At 42.5% G+C, this 25,238-nt stretch overlaps 1 protein-coding gene across 1 annotated transcript in view; it reads right to left on the reverse strand.

Annotated features, from left to right (window-relative positions):
- dcc (DCC netrin 1 receptor) overlaps positions 1-25,238 on the reverse strand; it is a 280,927-nt gene that overhangs the window by 200,086 nt on the left and 55,603 nt on the right. The window contains exon 2 of the mRNA XM_011482137.3: positions 5,013-5,369. Coding sequence (XP_011480439.1) covers positions 5,013-5,369 — 357 coding nt within the window. The remainder of the gene's footprint in view (positions 1-5,012; positions 5,370-25,238) is intronic.

A 25,238-nucleotide genomic window follows, 5' to 3' on the forward strand; every position in this document is an offset into this window, starting at 1 on the left:
CTGTGAGGCAAGAGCGCTAACCACTGCGCCACCGTGCAGCCCATATATTCATTTAATTATTTAATAACCTTGAATAGACTTTTCTGTCTGTCAAACACCAGAGTTAGGATTGAGTGAGATGATGAAAACAAATTCACTTTGATGCAGACTCCTTTCTATTTATTTATTTTTGTTTAAATCCAGTAAACCCAATAAATTATATCAATTTTACGGATGACAACTATCATTAGTCATTCATTATTATTAAGTATTAGGAAGCAGCTGATAGTTTGTCACGGGTCTGGAATCATAAGCGGTGAATCTAAGCCCCGCCTCTCTACCTGTTTGTTTTGTGTAGAACACACCGCCCCAGCGTGTTCTACACAAACAGCGCAACAAACGTTCATCGTAGCAGCAAGGTGACAGGATGGTAGGGGCTACTTGATGCGAACTTCATTAATTTTACGCAGAAACGGGTGTTCTTAGTCTAGGGCGCTCACGTGTCCCCTACGAGATCGCCACTGACTGTGTGTGCTGTCTTGTCTTGTGTGTGTGCGCGCGCGGCGCGTGCTGTCTGAACAACAGCCCCGCCCCCCGTGCACACAAATAGACAGACAGAGCTCTCAGCTTCAACGAGAATACCGAAATTAATATCATCATTACTTAACGGAAAATTGACTGACTTGGTGAGTTAAATATGGCAGAAAACGCTTGTAGGACACAAAAAAAAGAAAAAGTAACTTCTCCAGTACTGATAGCAGAACCGTTCAGGTCAGATCTTAACGATACTGCGGTCTTAAAGAATGTGGCCCTTGGGCTGGTTCAATACCGGGGCACGGTACCCATCCCTACACCTGATCCAGGTAATCAGCAGCAGATAGGGAGGCCTGAAGATTCACGGTCTTGTTCTACAGTCAGAATCTCAATTCAAAGCAAAGATTTAAGTCTAACTGTTAACAGAACTTCCATGCAGGAGTCCATTCATCCTTTAGAATCCTGTTATTTCAATATTTAGGCTTGTGATGAAAATTTTCATCCTAAGAGTCATCAAAGGAGTTATTTCATTTAAGATTTCTTTATTAAAACCGTAAAGATGACGGACACATGGCCCCCCTGCTTTTTCTCTAAAAGAAATGAAAAAGCAAATTTATATTTCAATGAAGAGTAAAAAAGAGATGAACATCATGAAATAAAATTGTTAAGTTTAAAAAGAGCGAAACGTTTCTAAACTCAGGCTTAAGTCAGCGACACTTTTAGCCTCCTGACCAAAAAACAACAACCTCGCTCACTTTTCACATTGATGGGGGTTATTATCTGCTGCTGATTAGACCAATGACCCAAACAGACTTGCAGACTGATAATCAACATCCCAGCAGACGGAGGGGGGCAGCAGTGAGATTTGAGGACAGCTTCTCTCTTTCTTTGTCTTCTAATAACTCTACAGAACTAACATCAGGTTTGTTCACATGCTGACATGTCCAGACTGGAGACGGTTAAGTCTGATGTTTGGAAAGGCTCAGGGATGTCAGGCTTTGAAATTGGACCTTTTTGGCCTTATGACCATCTTAAATAGAGCGGGATTAAATCTGGAGCCTTCTTCCAAAGGTGGTTTTACTGACAGGTCACACAGGAAGAGAAGGGAACCCTTGTGAGTGTCAGAGTCATCTGCAAGACCAAATACTTTACCACTTTAAATAGTTTCTTATTATTGATATACTGTCTTTAAAGTAGGGCTGTCTCCTTTACGTCTAATTCCTTTGACATTACTTTAGTGATACATCAGTTACCACAAAAACAAGGTTCACCCAGACACAATTCTTTGTTTTTCTTCAGTAGGATTTCATGTTTAAGATGATAAAATCTATAAACCTGGACTTTATTATTTAGTCTGGGTGGTCATAATGGTGGGTTGATGAAATCGTCTTAAAACATTTTAATTTGGAAAGGTCTTAGCCCAGATCCAGCTGTAAGGGCAGCAGTTTTGGCTGCAGGTGAAAAGCTGGCAAACCTGCACAGATGAATCAAACTACAACCAAGTCGGGGGTAAGTAAGGGGGAGGTGGGTGAGACGCAGGCGGGTCTTAAAGATTTGATTTTTTTTTCATTCCCTCTCCCTAATCCCAAGCGTTGTTCTGGTGCTGTTCTGTTCAGGTTCTGCTCCAGGTGTGCTCCTTATGTGCAGCCTGACTGCCTGACTCCTCCGTGGGACCGGTCCACCCAAAAACCCTGCAGCACCCATCCGTGTCAACCCCCTGCAGGGTGCATGTGGCTAAGGCTTGAACTACTTTTTTTCACAAAAATGCACTTTAATGGGTGAAATTTGCAAAAGAGACAGCTGGAAAACCAGCATGGAAGTACCTGTCATCTACTAAGGTGCAGCAAACCCCAAAGTTCCAAACACAAATAAAACCGAGGATTTTTTTATGAAACTCTGCCTTTAAAAACAAAAACAAACATGCAAGATGTTTTTAACGACTGCTGATAAAATAAGATTGAACTTAGCATCTTACTGACAAGAAGGCATTACAAGTAAAAACACAATTTCTAGCATGGTGAGAAGGTGAAAATAAATAGAAGCTTCATTAAAGTCCCGCTGCAATCATCTCTGATCTGTTTTCAAAGCAACCACAGTGGTCTTATCATTATGATGATGCAGTTTTTAGGTCAAATCAAAAACCTGCGTCGTTTTCTAGAACATAGTTTCTACAGAGCAGCTGGAGTTCTTTGGAAAATCCCCTCTAAGTTGTAGGCAGGCGTGTTTCCCATCATCCCTTTGTTTACACTCTCCCACTGGCTTACGGCCCCTCACAACCCCAAGCAATGTCAGAGTGAGCAACATCCGATCCGTCCATCCGTCCAGTTCTGATCCAGATTCCAGCTCAGACCAGGAAAACAAAGACGGTCATTGATCTGTTGGTCTGCAGGTGGATGATCAGAAAGGGGCGGAGCTTAGAGCTTGTGGCTCGCTGTACTAACTTCCACATCACACCTACAAGTTTAGTCAAAGAGCAGTTTTTCATCTGCTCCTGTTTCGCAACAATTTGCATAAAGAAAAGCCATTTCAATCTTAATTTTCTTTATCCATGTCCTCCATCAAGAGAAAAATGCTACAAGAACATGTTAGAAACAGCAAGAACAGGATTTTCATGGGGGTGGGTCTGTGAGTTTAGGGTTCTCCTATAATCAGCTTTGAACCTGAAGTTTGCTGAATGTCTCCTCTCACTTCAGCTGTCAGGTAGCGTTTCTTCTGCCCAGAATCTTCCTCTCTCTCTCAGGACTTTGGCGTCTTAATTGAATCCTCGTCAGCAGACACAGGTGTTAATTGCATTTTGAAGCCTCTACTGTTCATTAGCTTTTTGCCTTGTGAGGTGGCGTGTGTCAGAGGAAGTTCATATTTTTACGTCAGACTTGAACATGGACTTGTTTGTTTGAGTTAATTGGGATCGTGTTTAATCAGGGAAGCTACACAGCAGCTAAAGCAGTCAGGCAGACTGACGGCCATACTCTGAAAACTCCAACATGAGCGACTGCCCCATGACCATTCCTCCTAATCGCTAGGTTACCAGATGTCGAGGGGGTTTTGGCTTAATTCAAGCTTAAAGCAGTTCTTTGTATCAAGACAGACCTCAGTTTACCAAGAAGTCCTCAGAAGTTGTGAAGACTCGCTGCTGTCTCTGGTCGGCTGCTGGTTCACTCCATGTTTCTGTCAGACTTTGTGTTCCGCTGACTCAGCTTTGAACAGGAAGCAGTGGATGACAGCGACACTTTACCCTCAGAGTTTGTCCTTATTATCATCTTCCATAAAAAAATATTGATCTTAAGTCATGCTCCATTATCTAGATTACATTAGGGTTTTTTTTTGAAAGTATTAAGAGCAGTAAAGTGAAACTGAGGATTTACAGCAGAATCCTTTTTCCCTAGTTTAAATATTTACCAGATTTCTGCTATAACTGACAAAGACAAGTTCAATTTCTTTTTAGAGCATTTCTCAATAAATCCACTATAAGGGAACCTTTTTCTCTTTTCTGCAGCTTTTTATTCCTTCTTTGATTGAATCATAGATTTTAGACCTTTTGGCCATTTAATTGTGACTAATCATCCTAAGTTTGATTTATCTGTATATAGATGAATATGTCTGCTTTTTTAAGTCTAGTTTTAGTTTTGATTACTTGAAATAAACCAGAAAGCAATCAGGAGCAATCAGCATTGCCGGGGCTCCCGAGGTCTCCCCATATGGAAAAACAGGCCTAAGGGCCCTCCACACAGCAGCCAGCTAGAAACAGGGCCAGGGGGCCCGCCGCAGGAGTCCCTGGCCCTCAGAGAGCAGAAAGGCCAAGGCACAAAGGCACAAAGAGTGCAAGCACAATCGCAGACAGACAAATCTCACTGCAGTGGCAAAAGTCCAGTCCAAAGCCCCACCCACCCAGAACCCCAAGTCAAGGGGTTTGGCACAGCAGAGGAGTCCCTAACCCCAAAGACCAACCCGGGTCACCCCGGAGTACGCTGGGCGGTGGGACAGGCAACTCCAGGCCTCGAGGGCTGCATTCCTGCTCTGGCATGTTCTAATTGGCTGGACACACCTGAACCAGGTAATCAATAATGATTGGATATGTGGAGATCACACGGATACACCGGTCCTCCAGGTCTGGCGTTGTCCATCCCTGGATCATAGATCTTTGTTGCTTCATTAGAAGGTCCATGACAGGATAACGCAGTTTATGACAATATCTTCTGTCAAAAGCCCCTTATGGAACAAACCAATGTTGAGGTAGATGGTAGATTTCATACCGCAAACATTTTATTTAGTTTATCATTTAAAAATTGCATTGCAAATTGCAGTTATGAACTAACTGCATCGTAGAATTTACTGCATCGTAGAATTTAAACAAAATTGCTGTATCGTCTTGAAATGAATATTTACAGACTTCTTCCATCTTTTACGCAGGACAATGTTTAGGACTGGAGACTGACAAATACTTGTTGGCTCCACTCTTTATACAGTACTTTTATACGTGAAGTATCAGCGTTCCTTACCTGCCACAGTGACTTTTGCAGTCCGGCTCACTATGCTCCCCAGACCGTCCAGAGTAGCAAGGCACTGGTATTCTCCCTCATCTGGCCTGTGGTGCCGCGAATGCACCACATTTCGCACCATCAGGGTGCCGTTGCTGAGTTGCTGTCGTCGCTCATCAACCACTGTGCTGAGCAACACTCCATCTTTACGCCATGTGATGCTGGGACGCCTTGTGACTGAATCTGCTTGAGCCTGACAGTCAAGTTGCAGCACACCCCCCCGCACTGTGACCGTGTCCCGAGGCTCCCGGGTGAAGGTGAAGTCTACAAAACCAAGATTTGATGAATACGAAGAGGAAGACGAGGCGATGTTCGACGCTGTAGACAGAGAAAAGACACCGAGAGTTAGACTCTGGAAGAGAAAGATGAGATTACATGACTATGGTACTCTGATCACTGAAACCAGGAGCAGCAAAACACAAAAAACACACAAGAAGCCCAGAGGAGTCAAAACTATGTTTCATCCATCCATCCATCCATTCATTCATAATCCATCCATCCATTATCTGTCATCCATCCATCCGTCCATCCATCCATCCATTATCCGTCTATTCATCCATCCATTCATCCATCCAAGCAGGAGTATCTGCATTATTTTACTTTGTCAATCCAAAATCCCAAACATAATCACATTAAACGCTTAATTATTTAAGTTAAAAGATTTAAACCACAACTTCAATGGACTTTACAAGATTGCACACAGCAAAGACTGATCATGTAAACACAGGACACAATATTTTCAAGTTCTAAACAAAAAAATGCGTCTTAGCACTTTCTGAAATCTCTGCATCAACACAGTCATGTTCAGTCTTTTTTAATGTCCATCCATTTGAATCGGTTAATTCAAAAAGGGCCCAAGTTCAAGAGGTTTGTTTTTCCAGGAAATAATTTGAATTGGAGGCTACACCAAATGATTGATACTTTACTCAGATTTAGCTCCAGTTCATAGCTTACAAATGCTATAAGATGAAGCACCTCACTTTTATCATTTCAGAGGAGTAGCAAACTAAAGTCTCTGGACTTGGGCCCTTCTTGAATTAAACGGGGGCGCTGCCATATTGGATAACTAGTGCTGCCATCTATGGGACAAAGCTAAACACATGCAAGAGAGGCCCAAGTCCAGGAATTTTGCACTTAATGCATTTTAAATGTCTAGCATAGTCAATACATTACAACGGACTTGGGCCCCTTTTGAACTAACCGATTCAATTGTGACCATATTCCTAGATGGTTTTCTTGAGTCAGTATCATTGTGTTCATTCTTTTAATTCATGCGTTGACACATTTAAAATCCTCCTTAGTTTTTGTTGGAATTGACTCTCGAGGAAACAAAAACATGATTCACAGCGATTAACCTCCAACACGCAGTGCTTTCCTCTGCAGGATAGCTCATCGCTGCTTTTGAAGCCAGAGGCTCCAACACTATTCTTTGCTAAGCTGTAGAAAACCCTGACAAGGTGGTGTCAGTTTTTCTCATCTTTGAAGTGTTTCTGTCTTTTATCAGCTGTTTTTTGTCAAAGATGTTCAGCAAACATCTTTTCCTAAAAAGCCTAAAAGCAGGTGAAAAGGAAACAAGTTTAGCTTCACAGGCAGCAGTTTTTTGGTTTGGTTTTTCATCAGATGGATTCTTCCATTCTTTTACTTCCTTTAGCAGATCAACATTAGACAAAAACGTTTATTACAGCTTAGAAAATGTGGGTGTTTCACAAAGGTTAACACAAATGAACACACTTAAAAACACTGAAGCAGAAACACATAAAACCAGCAACTGAAAAAATCAACAAGGCCTTTTGAACTTCACAATATGACCACAGAGTTGATTCAAACACAAGTCAAGTGGATTTTAATGACTAAAGTACTAGAGAAAGAAATGACTATTAGTGATAAAGTCCATCATTATAAAACAGGGGGGCTACTGGGGCTATTTTTGAATGGTTCAGCTTTACATTGGTTTTTTAGCAGGTACTACAGGTTTCTGGGTTGTTAGAGGGTTGTAGAGAGGGGGGGCTGCATCTCCAGAGGAGCACAGGTGTGTCGTGCAGTTCCCTTGAGGCTCATACGACCTCCATGAAAGTGGAATGTACCATTACTGTGCGTGTGGTAAGTGTGAGTGTCATGGTGTACCAGGAAGGACAATGGAAGTTACATGCACTTATGACATACAGAGGATGCTGTCATACCACCACCTCACCGCAGAACTTCAGTCGTTAAAGAGGTGCTAGTACTGGCCTCTTTCTAAAATGCTGCACGTATGGGGGGGTTGAGGGGGTGCAGTACCCACAGGGCGCCCGTAGGATGTCCACACAAACTACATTCTGATTGTCTAAGATCCTCATTTCTAACAGTCAGGCTGCAAACAAGCAGCATGCACTGATGGGAACAGCACTGACAGGCTTCCTGCACCGTGGGTAGGGTTTGGGGGGGGTTCAATAAAATCCCCATGATACACCAGCGTCTCCCATACTTTATCTGTATTTACCCACACTTGTTGAGAGTTTACTATAACCTGTTGCCTTGCCCATAGGAAAAAAAGTTCGTGAACATTTTCACCGTCTGGGCTCACCTGGTCGTCTAAATAAACGTCGGGAAATCTAGAGATCGAGCACAGCCGGTGTAAACGTGATGCTCATCTCAGGATACAGCTGAAACAATGTGCACAATGCTAAGAGGATCAATCATTTGAATGAATTCATCAAAATCACTGCGGTTTGATTCCCAGGGGGCGTGATGAGCTTATCAGGTGTAGGCCTTTAGGCAAGACCCTCCACACTTCTGCCTAACCATGCAATCACATTAGGGCTTAAGTCTGGGTCCCCCTGTGCCGGTCCCCAGCCGGGATAAAATATAGCGTTGTGTCAGGAAGGGAATCCGGCGTTAAAACCTCTGCCAAACCCCCTGAGCGAATCAGTGAAAGCTGATTGCTGTGGCAACAACAACCAAATCATAGTGGTTGTGTTTGGATGATGACAAAACAAGATTTCTTCATATTTAACATGATTCAAACTAGAAAATCTTAACGGGGCAAACAGCCTATCTATCCATGACGATCTACATGTCCTCATATATATGTGAGCAGTTTATGAAAACATGATACATCATGTAGTAAATCATGGGTACAGCCTTCTGTCCAACACTTCTCTCAGTCTCACTGGTTTCCCTCTTTCTGCTTTGCCTTCAGTTCTTCTCTCCCTTTCCTCATTTCTTCTGCTCTCTCTCTTTTCCTTCATGGTTTCCTTCTTATTGATTCCCCTTCACAAGTCCTCCCCCTCTCTATCTATCAGTAAATCACTATCCTGACAGCTCTATCTGTATTCACTTCCACTGGTCTCGCGCGCACACAAACACACACCAGCACGAGTACACACTTCCACAGCGTGCCCTTGTCCGCTTTGTCCTGCAGTTCGATGCTATCGCTCTCTGGTGCCCCCCCCCCCCCCTCCACTCTCCTCAGCCACCTTTTTTCATTTGTCACCAGTTCCATGATGCTGGTCTTATCCTCCTCATCACAGGATAAAAATGCAAGTTTTAATTAAACATAGTACAATAAAGTTAAAAGAAAGATTCATTTGGGGAAAAAAATCATCATTTAATACTTCTATCAATTCAGAGAATTGATTCAGAGACTATAGTAGGCCTGCACAGTAAATCGAACATTCATCGTTATCACAATATCAAGCTGTGCAATACACATGTCGCAAAAGACGGCAAAAATCGCAATAAACGGTTCCCCTAAATGAGCTAAAACAATCTTATGGCAGCTCGAAGTAATAAATAAATCCATTTATACATTTGACCAATCGGATGGACGCCTTCACGATGTTGACCAATCGGATGGACGCCTTCACGATGTTGACCAATCGGATGGACGCCTTCACGATGTTGACCAATCGGATGGACGCCTTCACGATGTTGACCAATCGGATGGACGCCTTCACGATGTTGACCAATCGGATGGACGCCTTCACATTGTTGACCAATCGGATGGACGCCTTCACGATGTTGACCAATCGGATGGACGCCTTCACATTGTTGACCAATCGGATGGACGCCTTCACGATGTTGACCAATCGGATGGACGCCTTCACGATGTTGACCAATCGGATGGACGCCTTCACATTGTTGACCAATCGGATGGAGCTCTTTCATGTTTGATGTTAGCCTCCTACGTAGACGAGGGTTAACTCTAATTTGAATTAAACTGTTGTAGTGAAATGAAAATTGTACTTTTGGTTGTTTTGCTATTTGTTCATGTTTCGCAAGATATATCGTCATCACAATATTGATCACTAATATCGAACATCGCGAGTTTTCCTCATATCGTGCAGCCCTAGACTACGGTAAATGATTTCTTTCTGCTGATGGTTTGTTGTCAGAACGTCACATCTGTAAAAATAAGGATCAAGAACATCTACATTGGGATGCTAAAGACGCTGTAACACTGGTGATGCAACAGCAAAAAAAAAGCTAAAGATAATACAGAAAATGCAGCGAGACAGCATGGCAAAGAGAGCTGGTGTGTGGGGGGGGGGGGGGGTATTTTCAAAAATAATAGGAGCAGCTGTTTGACAAGAGCAGTCAGAACAGGTTTGTTCTGGCTTCTACGTACTAGAAGCAGAGCCGTCCAGTAGAGACAGGTACTGCAGGAGCTCTGTCAGACAGCTTCATTACCGAGCTAGAAATGTAGGACGTTACGGAGCCATCTGGGAGTCTAAATGATAAGTAAGAGGTGGTGACAGCGCAGTGGACAATAGCCAAGACCATCTGAACACAGACACTTTAACAATGGCTGACATCATGAGTTACTGTCAGTAGAAAAAAAGACTGCATTAAGGTTCTGGACGGGATCCAAACACTGGACTTCGGCCCCGGCAGCTGCTGCCTGCCGGAGGGGAATCACAGCGACTGAAACAGGAACAACTGGAAAAGAAAAGATTTGAAATCATGTCCTGATAAATAAAATTTTTTATGTTATAAGATAGATTATGAAGAGATACATACGATGAAAAATGGTGAAAACATGTGTGATCAAGCCGGAGCTGCTTTGTTAAAGGCCTCAGAAAACATGTAACTTTGTGTAACTGACAGACTGCAGGTAGTGTGACCGGATGTGCTGCAGTAAACCTTCTGTCCTCTGCAGGAATACTGACTGCAGATGTTTGTCTCAGTATAGGATGGACATTTCATGGCGTGTCGAATGTCGAATTCATCGGTTTGGGCAGCTCCATCAGAACCTGGAGAAGTCCTTCGTTTTTCCAGATTGTTCCCAAAAGAAAAACCTCCAACATCCAACTTTATTACATTTTTGAGGAAGTATTCTGCTGACATAAAAGATTATTTTCCACAAGAAGCTTTTCTCCTGACTGCTGCATAAATGAAAAACAAAGGAAGTGATAACTCTGTGTTATGGTGACTTTATAATCCATCTTTTTAACGGCTGATATTTATGCATACTGTCACATTTTAGAAAAGAAGTGGGAAACTTTCAACAGCGTAGGATAAGCAGAGTTCTGCATTACATAAAAGTGAGAGATCTTCCTGTTATCCAAATGCATTTAAAAAAAAGAGAACTGGACCTCAGACCAACCAGTTTCCAAACATCTGCCGAGCCCAGCAGGCGACCGACACCCCTCCTTTGGTTTGCATTTGTTGCTGTTTCACTTCACAAGTATTTTTCTGCCAGAGTTTAGAGTAGATGTTGAAAAGACACAACTTCAGTGAAAGTTTCATTTGCAGATGTAAAAACGGAAATCCATATTTATGACGGAGTTTTAGGGCCACCCAAAAAAAAACAAGAAAAAACAAAAATTACAAGATTTTAAGTCATAAATTTAGGAGAAAAAATCTCGTAAATTACTAGTTATGATTTTATTTCTCGTAAATCTATGACTTAAAAGACATAATTTAAAAAGAAAAAAGTTTTTTTGTAAACTGGCCCTGAAACTCTGTTGTACATATTCACAATTATGAGCATTCTTTTTTTTTTTTTAACTAGAATGATTCATGACACGCACGGTCCAAAACCCAGTGAGCTGATTATGGCTCTTGTTGGTAGATCAAAGTACATTACATTACAGTACATTTGCAGCTCCACCAGCTCATAGTGGTGAAGTCCGCTACGTCTCGTGAACCAGTGTTTCGTTTTGGAAGTTGAAAGTTTGGTGTGTAATGAGCACACAACAGTCCATTTGTTCCACACAGCTTATGCAGAACAACCACCAAAGATAAACTCATAACTCAGTCAATCTGAAAATACTTTATTCCAGAGGAGGAACACAAATGTTTCTTGAAAAAGGAGAGCTTCTTATCCACAAAAGACCTTCTGACACTGAGAAGAACTTTTTGTTTCAGAGAAAAAAAAACAAAGGAACGACATATTGCAAATGGTTACCATAAAGTGTTCTGTAAAAGTCTCCTACATTTAGCTTTAACTGTACCTGTAAAGAAGGTGATATGTCCATGATGTGAACGAGGCATAGCAGAAAAACTGGGATCTGGTTTGGACTCTTCTACCAGATGGTTGGACCGTCGTTTCATTTGACCTTCAAGTACAGTTTGACTCCATCATTAAAATAATATAATAAAATAAGGCCACACCCCTATTCACCGGCATGATACGGATATGAGGCGATCACTTAACGGGCTGCAACACAATTCAGGAAAGTGACCACACGCCCAAAGGCGTCTGCCAACGGCTCAATCCCAGGACAAAATCCAGACTAAAAACTGCTCTGAAGATAAACCATAGAAGGACTGAGAAACCCCAGAATGACCTCTACGACTATTGTTTTTACTGACACACAAGCAGAAAGACTTTCTGGAAGGTAAACAAAGCTAAAGTGTCCGCACCGTCCGCTAATGGATGAGGGTTGAGAAACAAAGGCATCTGAAGAGGGATGAGTCCAGCGATAGAGGTCTAGCAGGCGTTGGCATGGATGGCCTGGTGTGAGTGAGTCCTGAATGTTTTGTCTTCTATTACTTTAGAAATATTGTTCCTTTTCCTTTCATTTAATTTTTCTTCCTGCCTTTTCCAAGTGGCCAATTGCCTGAGCTGCATCGTCTTTGTAATTGTCCTCAGTAAAAGTGCCTCTGGCAGCTCTGTTGTGCTTTGCCAGATTCCTCCTGCCGTCTCCTCTCTGGTTGCTCGCCGTCCCTGTGCTGCGTCTTTTGGACTACCTGTTTGGCAGAGCTTTTGTCTTTTGTTGAACTGAGGTTTTTTCTGTGCCTCATCCATCTGCTTCCCAGCCTTGAGTCCTGTTTGCATCTTGTTCCAGACCCTCATTTATAACAGACTGAGCCAAAAAGAACAGTCACTATTAATTGTAGATGTGGAGGATGATGCATGTGGAGAGAGAACTCCAGTTTATTGTGTCCGTTTAAAGTGTTTGTTTGTGTTGCTGTGCATTCTCCAGCCGCTTCTGCTGGGAATACTTTGCATTTAAACTTTGATTTGTTCCAAGAAACAGGGAATAATTGAGTTCAGAAGACATAACCATCATTAAACCATGTGTCCATGAATGGAGATAGCAGTTTTATTCTTTAAGCAAAGTCAAACTAATGTATTTTCTGCAGACCAACAAAACCTGGACCTGGAATTTTTCTGGGACTCGACATTCAAAACCTAAAGTAAGTCAACTTTTCCTATCAGCTAGATGGAAAGTCTTGCTTCCTGCAGTGGGATAAAAGCACTATTTGTGTCACAAGTCTGGATGACTGTATTTTTGCTCTTGGTTTATGCAAAGAACGACAGTTCCTCTTGAAAACCGCTCTCGTTTATTTCTGCACAGATGTACGCCTGCTTACTTCGTGCAGATTTTGTTTTTGCATTAAGCAGGTATTAAAAACAGAGCAGCTGGAAACGCACAGTGGAAAACATGCAAGATGCCCCAAAAGACAAGGCAGAGAGATCTCCAAGAAGAGCCTTAAAGCCTCATTCTCTATTTTCTGCACACAGCTGCAAGACAGATTTCTCCAAATGGCATGAATCAGACTTAAGGTTATCTTGTGGAAGCTCAATATCCTAACAGTATTTATTTTATGCCATTCTAAATTTGTTTTGTTTTAAAAAGTTTTGCTTCTTTTAGAGTTGTGTCTCACTGAGTCGCAGCTTTTGGCTGCAAATGCAGAACAGTTTTAAAAATGTGATGTGTGCAGGTTTGTAATTACCTGCCAGTGGTGGGGAGGCTCAATCATCCTTAAGGTCTCATGTCACAGACATTTGAAAGACTTCTTTAACTTTACAGTAAAAATAAAGACAACGTTGCCTTGTGTGCTGAATCCATCGGGTCTTGTTCTCAACCTGGGCTAACATTTTGTCACTTTCATGCTAAACCAGATTGGTGGAGGGTTTTCGTAGTTGTGTTTTTACGTTTCACATTGTGTTACGTTTTTGTAAGACACAGCCGTCAGAGCGAGATTTATTATTTTCCAGGGAAAATGAATGCGTTTCTCAGTAGTATATTCATTCGGTTTATTCCCCAGAGAGCCGATCGGCAGAGCGCTTTTGCCCCAGCTGGACAGAAACCAACACACACACACACACACACACACACACACACACACATGCATGTCCGGGAGTTTAGAGTAGAACCATCATTACCAGGGCTCACCTGTCATAGACCCCATGTGTCTCACCGGACTAAAACTCCCATAATCTCTTTGACAGCCTCACAGCTGAGGTCAGAACACACACACATGCACACACATGCACACACACATGCACACACACACATGCACACACACATGCACACACACATGCACACACACATGCACACACACATGCACACACTCCAAACCACTGAAACACCAACAGTTCTCTGGAGAGAAAACGAATACAGGAAACGCTCTGCTAACGACTTTGATGAACTGTGTCAGAACACACTTGAACTAAATGTTTGCATTTTCTCCTCTTTTTGAAATGATCATCCCACCCTCTTGTTGGTCTGTTGACAAAACAATGATACACTTCATTTTGGGTTGGGAATGATCTCTGTAATTCATCCGTACATTGTTCTTGTTGCCATCTGGGTAGACATTGACGTCCCCTTGTCCTCAACACTACGCTTCTACAGAGCAGATTCTGTTCTAGTGTGCTCACTAGAATCACCACCACAGAAAATATTTACACCACACCTGTCTGGCAGATCTACTCATCACATCACTGAGGACAAATTATTTCCATTAATCTGAATCTGCTCCTGAGAACAGACACGATCAAACACACATGCTCATCACCTTCCCTGATATTAACACCAATTGATATTAATGAGCTGAGACCCACTCAGCCTCCTGTTTTAAGTGCTAATTACTTTCTGTGTGTGTGTGTGTCTGTGTGTGTGTGTCTGTGTGGGAGAGTGTGAATGCATGTGTGTTACAAAATTGTCAATTGCGCCTCCTTTTTTTGTATCTGTATGTAAATTAAATTAAAGGTAGTGTCTGAACACTGAACTCATTAAAAGGTCTTTTCCATAACAACTTCCATTTTTGTGTCAATGTTCTTCTGATTATTTTTGTTGTTTGTTTTGCAGAATGCATTGAGATGATGCTGTTAATGAATGGAAAACAAGCTATTTGTCATTTAAACCTAAATGTGTGTTTGTTTTTTCACACTCAACATGCTGAAGGTGAATTACGATCATCTTCTGATCTGTTGTCAAAGCGTTCCAGGTCGTCTTAAATTCTGATGATGCAGTTTTTAGCCAAAATCTTAAAACCTGTGTGGTTTTCTAGGACGTAGTTTCTGCAGAGCGGCAGGACTTCATCAGAAATTCATCAGAAGTCAGCGATAAATTCATCTTGTGGGCGGTACTGTTGCCATGGAGTATGTCTGCCTTCATTTCCCATCAATCCTTTGCTGACACTCTCTCCCACTAGCTTACAGCCCCTCACAACCTCAACACAAATGACAGCAACATCCGATCCATCCAACCGTCCAGTTCTGATCCAGATTCCAGCTCAGACCAGGAAAACAAAGACGTTCATGGATCTGTTGGTCTGCAGGTGGATGATCAGAAAGGGGCGGAGCTTAGAGACTTTGGCGCACCAAATGTAGCCCCTGCAGGCGTCCTGATTCACACCGATTTGAATACAAAAGTACTCAGAAGCACAGTTTGCAGCTTAATTTTCTTAATATGTATTTCCTCCTGGGATGCTACAAGAATATGTCAAACACACTTTTCACTGGAGTGGGTCTTTAAACTCACATAAAGCTGATTCAGCCACATATCTTATTCTATAGGTCTCACAAAAACTGGCAGTAATAGCAGGAAAACCTGAAAACTTTTTGTGTTCTGTAAGCCTCCAGACAATCCTGATCATGTTGGCGGTGGGACTGCAGGCTAAAACCCCAACAAGCTTATGTTGTTAACGAGACCTTTACCGCTGTCAAATACAATTAAGAATGGTTCCTCAGAGGGCCAATTATGCTCTCAAACACTGTCTGCAGAAAATTCACTTCTTCCTGAGCTTTTTCAAATCATTGAAGATAAAAAATAGATTCCACTTTTATAATTTATTCCTAAAGAAATAAAAACATTACAAACTGAAACATAGCCAGCTAAGTGTCCATGATGCTGTTCAAATGACCATTTCCAACAAAAAGCCTCTGTAAAAACACAGAAATGTGTGTTTAGGGCTTCTGGGTTCAAAACCCCCTCGTTACTGAAATCAACTTCTGCTCTATTGTCAAACCGTTCCCAGTGGTCTTTGAATTTTGATGATGCTGTTTTTTAGGGAAAATCCAAAAACCTGGGTCGTTTTCTAGGACATAGTTTCTGCAGAGCCACAGGAGTTCAGCAGAAATTAATCTCTGATTTGTGGGTGGGATAGTTGGCTGTGAGTCTGTGCTACTTTCCCATCATCCCTTCATTTACACTCTCTACAGCTAGCTTACAGCCCCTCACAACCCAACCAAACATTAGCAGTGCAATAAAAATGGCCGCGATATCGTAGCCGTCCAGCCGAACAGTTTAGATCCAGATTCCTGCTCAGACGAGGACAGCAAAGGCGTTTATGGATCTGTTTGAGGAGGATGCATCAGAATGCATCACAAAGCTTTTGATTTGCTGTTGTTGGTTTTACATTACAACTACCAGCTGTTAAACTGCATGTTTACATCTGATCCTGACTCACAACAATTTAAAAAATTGAAAAACTCAGGGATGCAATTTTAATCTGAACTTTCTTTGTCCTCAATCAGGAGAAAAATGCTGCACTTGTTCAAAACACTGAACGGAACAAAAATGAAAGCAAAAACAACAATTTTCATTGGAGTCTTTAAGTCCATTGTTGGCCTCTATCTACAAAACGTCCCGCCATTAAACGCACATTGAAGGTTAAACCAGATGAACTTTGACCAATCAGGGACTTGGATTTGGTAGTGACTCAATCAATTGAGGTAATGACCATTTGAAAATGGATCATGGAGGACAAATTAATAATTGTGGTTCGTTCCCGGCTGGAATTCCATGACACCAAGTCTTTCATATGTCGGAATAGAGCACAGAAAGAAAAAGCCTGGAGTGACGTTCACCAGATTATCACCGCTTTGGCATTTCATACCAAGCCTCTTCCACTTGTGAGTGCGTGCTCTTGCAGCGGGTAGCAACAGTCTACTGTGAACTTCAACCACTGACTGACTGAGGCAGAACTGTTGATCATGCATAATCAGCACAAACTGGGCAGCATGTTTGGGAAGTTTATCTGCAATTACAAAGAGAAAAAGAGCGATGTGGTGCTCCAAAAATCAGAGATAAAAATCTCTGTGTGAAGGGACAAAGGCTGTCAGTGGCTTTTTATTGGTCTACGATCAGAGATTCACTTCCTGAAAAGCGATAGTCACAAAATAAAGCACGGCTGGGATGAAGGAATTTATATGCAGGAAACACACTTCATTGTGTTCTTGGTTTTCTTTTAAAAATGTTTCAGGTCTCGATAAGTATTCCTTTCATCTTTTTCTGCCCACAGTTCCTGTGTCTGCAGCTTCTATTTGTTACCCTTAACCCAGGTTCTGCATCATGCAAACGTTTCTTTTCCTCTGCAGCTTCAACTGCTAAAACTATCAAGCCACGTTTCCACAGGAGCCCAGCCAAAAGTTGACCATTATTTTGATGCAGTTTTTAAATTGCAATAGTGAAAATAATGAAATATAACTAAAACTGTGTACTGGCTGTAGAATTGCAGGCTGCTTTAGCAGACTGGTGTGAATGACTGTCAGGAGTCCACATATGCAGCACAACAGCTTCTCTTATGAACAGATGAACAAAAACCTGCTTTTTCTGATTTATCCTTACAACATGAAAACTGTTTTTTTCTCAAATCTGTACAATGCAATTCAATTTTGTCTGGAGTTAATACACCAAATAAAATAAATGTAGATGTAGAGGTATGAGTGCACCCAATGTTACATTCACACCGAGCGGGTTGGGTGTTCAGAAACACTATACACGCTTTCCAGGCAGGCAGCGGCAGGAAGGGACATCTCTTCTTTGGTTTTCTACTGTTTACTAGCGCTAGTCCGCCACCTGAGGCTGAAAGAGGCTACGTACAAAAAGCTGTGCATATCTGGTGAATCTTCTTTTTCTGCCTCAGGTCTATTCTGATATGTGAAGGACTTGGTGTTGTCTAAGTCCGTCTGTGCACAAACTTCTTTCTCCTTCATCAGCAACAGGTGACACTTCTGTGTTTCGAAAAGGACGCCATGTGTACGTCACCGCCAAAGCCGAGTGACCTGATGGGTCAAAGTTCAACTGGTTGAACTTTCAGCACACGATTAATGAACCCGCAGTTTGTACGTTCAGCCTGAAACAGACTTAAAAACGTCTTTAGCGATGCGTGAACGCGTGTTTTGAACACAGTAGCCCGAAACGCGCATTTACAGATGTTTGATAGACTTTCAGTGTAAGTTCCCGATGCGGATGTGAACGTAGCTTAACAGTCTCAGTCACATTTGGAATACAAAGCATCAAAACAACATAAAACAGGGGTTACAGCTCATTGACATAGACACAGTCTTGTCCTGAAGCAGTTAAGTGAAACACATGAGCCTAATGTCAGACTGGAGCTAGAAGCATAAGAACCAGTAGAACCCACAACAAAACTGGTTGGATGCTGGAGCTCAAAGGACAATTCCTAAAACAAAGACAGCTAGAAAACAGCAACATGGCTTTCCATGGACAGTGTCTGTTGTTAAGCTTTGCCAGGTCTACCTCCTCTTCAGGTATACTGGGTTTGCTTATTCATCATTCCACACGCCACTCCATTGCTCTTCGCTCAGCCAATAGCTGTAGTGTTCACTTTCCTCACAGCCAATCACAATCAAATCCTTGAAGTATGTTTATCCACATTCCAGATATTTCGCCGGCCCACCTCCGCCACGTTCTCCTTCTGGCTCATCGATTCGGCGCGTCATCGCAATCACACATGACGTCTCCGGCCCAGAGCCCAACCGCCAAAGACGTCTGACTGTTCACGCTTCACTGTTAAACCGTTTATTCACAATTTCCAGATCTCTCAGTAAAACAATCACCAGGGTAGAGCTTAGACCTGGGTTAGTAGGACTACAGCTCCCAGAGATTCAAAAGGTTAAAGGGGGATCTAGAAAATAATAATCTAAAACCAAACCGGTCTGGAGGAGTCCGCCTGTCACTGGTCCTTCAGTGCGTTTGGCCCGAGGATGGTCTTTATGAGCGCCTATTAAGAGACATTCAGATGCAGGAAATTGTAACCTTAAATGTGGTTACATGTTAAGAGTCTCGTATTTTCTCTAATCCTTTCTGATCCTCACAGGTTTACCTTCCCTTCGTTCTCCGTTTTGCCTTGCACTCCTTTCCCTCTTGTCCACTTTGCAGCTATAACCCTGATTACCCCACACTCCAGCATCTCAAGGCCAGCTCAGGTCAATAATATTGATGGCAAATCTCCTTCTCTTTCTAAGCAGCACAGTCTGTGCAGCAGTTTGTGTCTGAAATGACATGCATGTCTTTGCTGAGGCTGTTTGAATATTGATTTAATGCTGTTCATTTTATTGCAGAGATAGAACCATTAGGATTTAATGAGGATAAATCTAAAATGTTAAGGTTTGACCTTATTTGCACACACATACGAGACAGAAATGGAAATGTGGACTTGTTGTCTGACGCTCTTGCATAAATCTTTTATGCAAATTCTTCTTCCTGTCGTGGTAAAAAGACATTTCCCCTGACAGCACTCGTCATGCCTCACGCACCCTTGACTGCTGAGGACACAGTCACACCTCGACACTGTTAAGTGTTTATGCATTTAAAATAAAAAAATAAGCTTTTCACGCTGATTATATTAATACGAGTGTCAATCATTCTGCGATTTCAGGCGCGATATTCTGAAAACTCGTTCCTGAGGATAGAATCTACAGGTAGTGTCCTCTAACATCTGTGTTGGGTTTGAACATGACAGTCTGTCAGAGGGAATTTATCTTGGAAGAAGTCCGTAAATGGCATTGCTGCAGTTTGTCTTGGAGATCAGAGCCAGTGCCATGCTCAAGGTGCCTTCATCTCTTTGATTATCTTTAAGATGGAAGTGAGAGCTCCTCTGAGCCTGAAGGATGAAATCAGTTTTTCCCACTGGAGCCTCAGGGTTCGGCTTTTTCTGCACCGAACAAAGGGAATGTGTGCAGCACCGCCAGATGCCTAATTAACAGTAAACTTGAGTTTTACAGCAGCCTGCCGGTTTGGATCGGCAGATGATGATGATGATGAGGCCCATTTGTTTCTAAAACAAGACGGTTCCTGAAGTCAGAGATAAAGTGACTAAACAGCAGCAAAGCTTCTCCTGGTCACTCGCCTGCTGCAGTCACCACGGATTCAACTATTTTAACCCTTAAGTTCATTTGAAAATGGTCCAATCATAGAACAGGATAACATATATTGTCACTGTAAACTACTGTAGTGGAACCAAAGAAAGAAAGGCAAACCTGAAGGCAAACGTTAAAAAAATAACACTGTCGTTGCAAAACGGAGCGAAAAAAACAATGACCTGGTCAGAAAAAAGGATCCAGCAACTGGAGTGAAGATTTTGAGGTCAGGAAAATAAATAAGAATCTGATCAAAGCAGATGTCAGAAGGGTCTTAAAAGCTGTGGCAGTTGATTAGCATGAGCAGAGACCACAGGGCAGGACTGAAGGAGAGCTGAGACACGTGTGAAGGAAATAATTCTGAGCATCAATGTCGTGACTGAAGACAGGCTGCTGTCGGTGTCACAGTTGATGGAGAGTTAGCTGAAAGCAGAGGCGGAGCTACAACATTTAATTCAGGGGGTGGGAAGAGGGAAGGCCGTCACAAATGAAAGGATCAAAATATCAACTATTTGATTTGTGTTATTAATATTAAAACATCAGTTCTTTTTTTCTTATGAGCTGTAAGTGTTTTATAATGTTCATTCCTCACTAAAAACAAGTTCGTTTTCGTGGGAGAAACTCCGACACGCTGCTGAGAGCGACTCTAGGATGACGTCATGAAATGGGCGGAGCCCTCAAGGAGAGAGTTGTCTTGCATCCTGGTAGGAAAATGAGCTGAAAAAAATAACTCATATTTCATTAAAAAAATGGTTCTTTTGTGTCAAAGGTCATATATGATTCTATATGTGGATATAGTTTATTCCCAAAGGCATAAGAAAAGATGGATATAGATCCTTTAAAGAAGCTTGTATTGATCTTTGTCAGTAATTATACTAAAGCTTTTTGTTTGGGGGAGCACCTGCCCACCCCCCATCTCCACCACCGGGCTGAAAGGTTAGACAGCCTGAACTGATTTGTAACATCTCCTCTGGTTCTAATACACAAGACTTCTTACTACACAACATTTCTTGTAGACTAAAGAAGTCTGAGTGAAAATTCCTGAGGTGTCTTGGCAAAAGCTTCGCTTCTATTATCGTATATTTGAAAAGTGCAGCAGAGACTGAAAAAGAGAGTTTATCCCAACAGCCATGAAAATGCAGAACAATAGACGGAAATCTGATCCAACTGCACCATAGATGGTTTTTATCATCCCCTTTTATCCCATGAACACACCCTTTCCCTTTTCTCTGCTGTCTTTTCATCGTCCCTGAATTAATCCTTCTTTTCCGCATCTTTCCGTCTCTGCCGGCGTCTCAGGGGGAACCTCTGCTGTCATGCTTCCCATCTGAAAGTCTAAACGCCGAAGCCCCTCTGATAGTGTGCATGTGTGTGTGACAAGATGGGGGTTGTGTAGACAGATCCACTGACACCTTATCTCCGTTTCTGTCATATCTTGACAAATACTGTCAGACATTGTGTGTGTTTGTGTATTTTTGTGTCCTTGTATGTTATGTGAAGGCCTTATAAATCAGTGGTTTCAGACTCGTTAGCCTAACACTGTTTTCTGTCACGCCCCACGTGTTCAGATTATAATGACATCATAAATATTTCCAAACCCAAGCGCACAACTTGTTTTAAAACTACATAGTGCTGCTAAAACTACAGCTACTCCAATTGATCATACAAAACAAAGAAACAGGCTGACCAGGTCCACAGTTTAACTCTAGAAACCAAAGAATTTCTATACAAATAATTTTTGAAATGTCATTTTCATAAATAACACCAGGTTTTGGCAGGAACCACTGATAAATGACCCGAAATGCAGAAGATCAGTCTTGTAGTCGGAAGCTAAACATTTGATGAACGTGAACATGGAACTCATTGAACAAAGGGAGAAGCATGAAAGGGGACAAAGCAGAGGACCTGACAAAGATAACTGAGGATCAGACCCCTCTGTGCCCTCAGCATAGCTAACTACAGGAAGACTGCTGGGATAGCTAGCAGCTTGAACCTGGTCGGGCTGTGATAGGAGCAAAACACAGAACCTGATGAGAACCAGGAAAACAAATGAAAAACCAAACTACATACGGTCACAAGAACAACTGCCACCGCGCGATGAAAAAGGTAATCCTGAAGATTTCATGTCACCGCTTGAATTTAGAAAATCGTTGCCGTGGTCAGGAATGCAGACGGTGGCAGTCAGGCGGCTGTCAGTCAAGCAGGGTGATGACATCACTGCGAAATCAGGCGACAGCTGGCCGGCCACAGGGGGGTGGCAGCCGGATCGCCGGCCGGCAGCAGCTCTGATTGGACGATGTGCAAACGTCTCTGGACGGCAGTCGTTCATATCAAGTGCCATCGGCCGCCCGATAGCCTGGGGTACGTAAAAAGCGGGCCATTCTGCCCCACTGGTCATTCATAACACAAATTACGAATACACATTAGAATCTTGTCAATTTACAAATGTACACATTTTAGACTTCAAGCCTCCATACTCAGCAAGTTCAAAGCCTCAGCGCCCAATGAAACAAAGTTCCACGCGGTTCAACCACAGTAGGACTCTGGATGCCGCCATGCGGCCACCTGCCGATCTTGCTGGAAAACTTGGGTTTAGGTCACCACACTGTGACATTTGGGGATATGTGGTTGATGGGAATGAATCTCAGGCTGGCTTCTGTCGTAGCTGTTTTCTACACGTAGCAGAATGAATCCTTTTCATTTCTTCTACTATCCTCAGTCAACAGAACCCAGAAGGTAACTTCAGCTTCCTGTGACAGTCCCATGGTCCTGTAAAGAGTGAATCTGAGCGTGAGAGTGTGTCCATGGCCCTGTAATGGACGGTGATCCGGGGCGTGCCCTCTTTTAGCCCTGAAGTAGCTGGAAGAAGCTCCAGCAAAACCTCCGACCCTGCACAGGAAGCTTCAAGAGGCTTTGCCCTTCCGTGAAGCAATCTAATAAAAAGCTTCTAGTGCATCATGACACTTCATAAAGACCTCATTTCCAACACCTGGAACCATAGACTGAAATATAATGAGGGGGAAGTAACTGAAGACAGCAGTGAGTGTTAGAAACTGGAACCGAGTGTGCTGTAACTTGGATCGACTAAATCTGAAAACAGAACATCACTAAACACAAATACAGGAACTGGTTTTGATTCTTTCAAAACAGGATCAAGGGTCAGAAAACAAACATAATCATCAACCTGGATGAGATCTACTTGAGTTTGATTTAAAAACAAGGTTTGCATATGTAAAAATATCCCAAATGTAATATTTTAAGTTATCATTAGCGACATAACTTACTGCATTACTTGCAGTGAGTTGTTGTCAATGAAACGACTCTACTGTGTTTCCCTCCTTTTCTCTTCCCAGTTTTCCATCCTCTCTTTTGTGCATAAATGGCTGGACTATGGTGGAGCAGCGAATGTAATGTCTTTACTTATTTATGGCATTGCCTATTTGACTGTAAATGAGGGCTTTTGTTACTCCTGACAGATGCTGAAGACGCATCAAAGCTCAGACACAGCAAGGCCTTCGCTCACAGCAGGTCTGTGCGAGTGTGTGTCAGTGTCTGTGACATCTGTGACCAATCAAGACAGAAGCCACAGGCTTTCCAACTGCCGTCCCTCGAGACGGAGCCGGAGCGACCGCCATGTCGCACACGCCCACGCACACACATGCAGACACACGGGGTAGGCCTGACAGATTGGTAGTTTATGGGTGTTAACAGACAGAGAGAGAATCTCTCTTCACAATCATCAGTCATAGTCTCCAGCCCCCCTCCCACTCCTCTTCCTCATGCACAATGCTTCTGCATGTGTGTGTGTTAAATTAAAGAAGGGAACAAATGGCGAGCGGCGGCCAGACTCAGGTCAACAGTGTGACCTCTGGAACACAGCCAGGGAGAGGATGTGCGTGGGCAAAGGTGTGTGAGTTAAGGTTAAAGGTCAAGAGGATGTTGACCCTTGGTGTACATGAAGGTCACCATGAGAGACGGTAGCATAGCGCTGAGAAAACTTGCTAACAAGAAATCAAACTGAAATAAAACTTTGACTCTCACCTGTTCAACTCTGTTTTAGGAAACCTTCTCGCTTTAGAGACCAAGAGTTTATTTTCTTTTGACCCCCCTCCCTTCAAATCCTGTGGTCTGAACAGGGGACTCATAAGTGCTGTTCAAGTGATAAGTCCACGTTCCCTGTACAGGTTTTTTGTCCGCAGACAGCCTGTACCTGGCTGTAAGAACAGTTGTGACTTATTCTTTACTAACACCTAGACTGTGGTGCATAGAGGCACCGTCTGACAGACGTCATACATGCACGTCCCGTTTTCAACGAGCCTCAAGGGAACTGCAACAAACACCTGCGCTCCCCTCAAGATGCACCTTGATGCTCGTCTTTGAGACCCTCCCCTGCCGCGGACAAGCCAAAAACCTGCAGCACTCCTACGGGTCAGGACCCCTGATGGGTATTGATGACGGTGATGAATTGATCATGCTCTTCTCACTCTCTCCTGATGTTGGGTCTACTCTTAGACCAGAGGCCGCTGGCAAATGGTTTTTAGGGCCACCAAAAAAAAAGTAAAATTACGAGATTTTAAGTCTTAAATTTACGAGAAAAAACTGGTAATTTTATGACATTAAAGTGGAAGAACATGCAGAGCAGCACGTGAACACAGCACAGCAGCAGAGCAGACCGACTAAACTTAACTCAACAGGTGACCTGAATGTTTATTGAGAACGTTTCAAATGTTTGTTCCTTTGTTTGATTTATGATTTATTAATATTTTATCTATTGATGGGGGCTTTCAGGATCTCTGCAGCCGTTGATGAAGACGTTGGTGTCCCTGCAGATGTCCACTTCCATCCTTTCTTCATCCAAAGACCAGATCTCTACGTCTGTGTGACGCTTCAGTCTGAAGAGGAGCAGCACATTTTGGCATTTTCAACGTTCTAATGCTAATATAAGAGACTATTTTCATTCCTCTTTCTGCATTGGTGTTGGGATGACAGGTTCATGACGTAATGAGACAAATGAACTTCAGGTTATGTGAATGTAAAGGAGAATAAAGGCTGCAGCGGTCCTCTACACCCAAACGTGTCTCTGAGCTCCTTATTTTACAGATGACACTCCGCTTTACCGACAAGCCGGTTCCACTGAAAATAATCTGATTTTGAGTCACCAAAAAGTTCAGAATCTCTTTGTTTTTTAAATCTATCCGGAAATGAAGCTTCACAAAAGGCTCCACGTATTTCATCTTCAAGCTCGGCTACGATAAACTGAAAACTTTGGTGTTTTTTCCTCGTTAATATATGATTTTTTTTCTCGTTAATTTACCAGAAAAAAAGTCATAAATTTAAAAGATAAAATCTCATAATTTAACAGT

This window comes from Oryzias latipes, chromosome 12 (assembly GCF_002234675.1).
Source record: "Oryzias latipes chromosome 12, ASM223467v1".
In the NCBI taxonomy this organism is placed as follows: Eukaryota; Metazoa; Chordata; class Actinopteri; order Beloniformes; family Adrianichthyidae; genus Oryzias; species Oryzias latipes.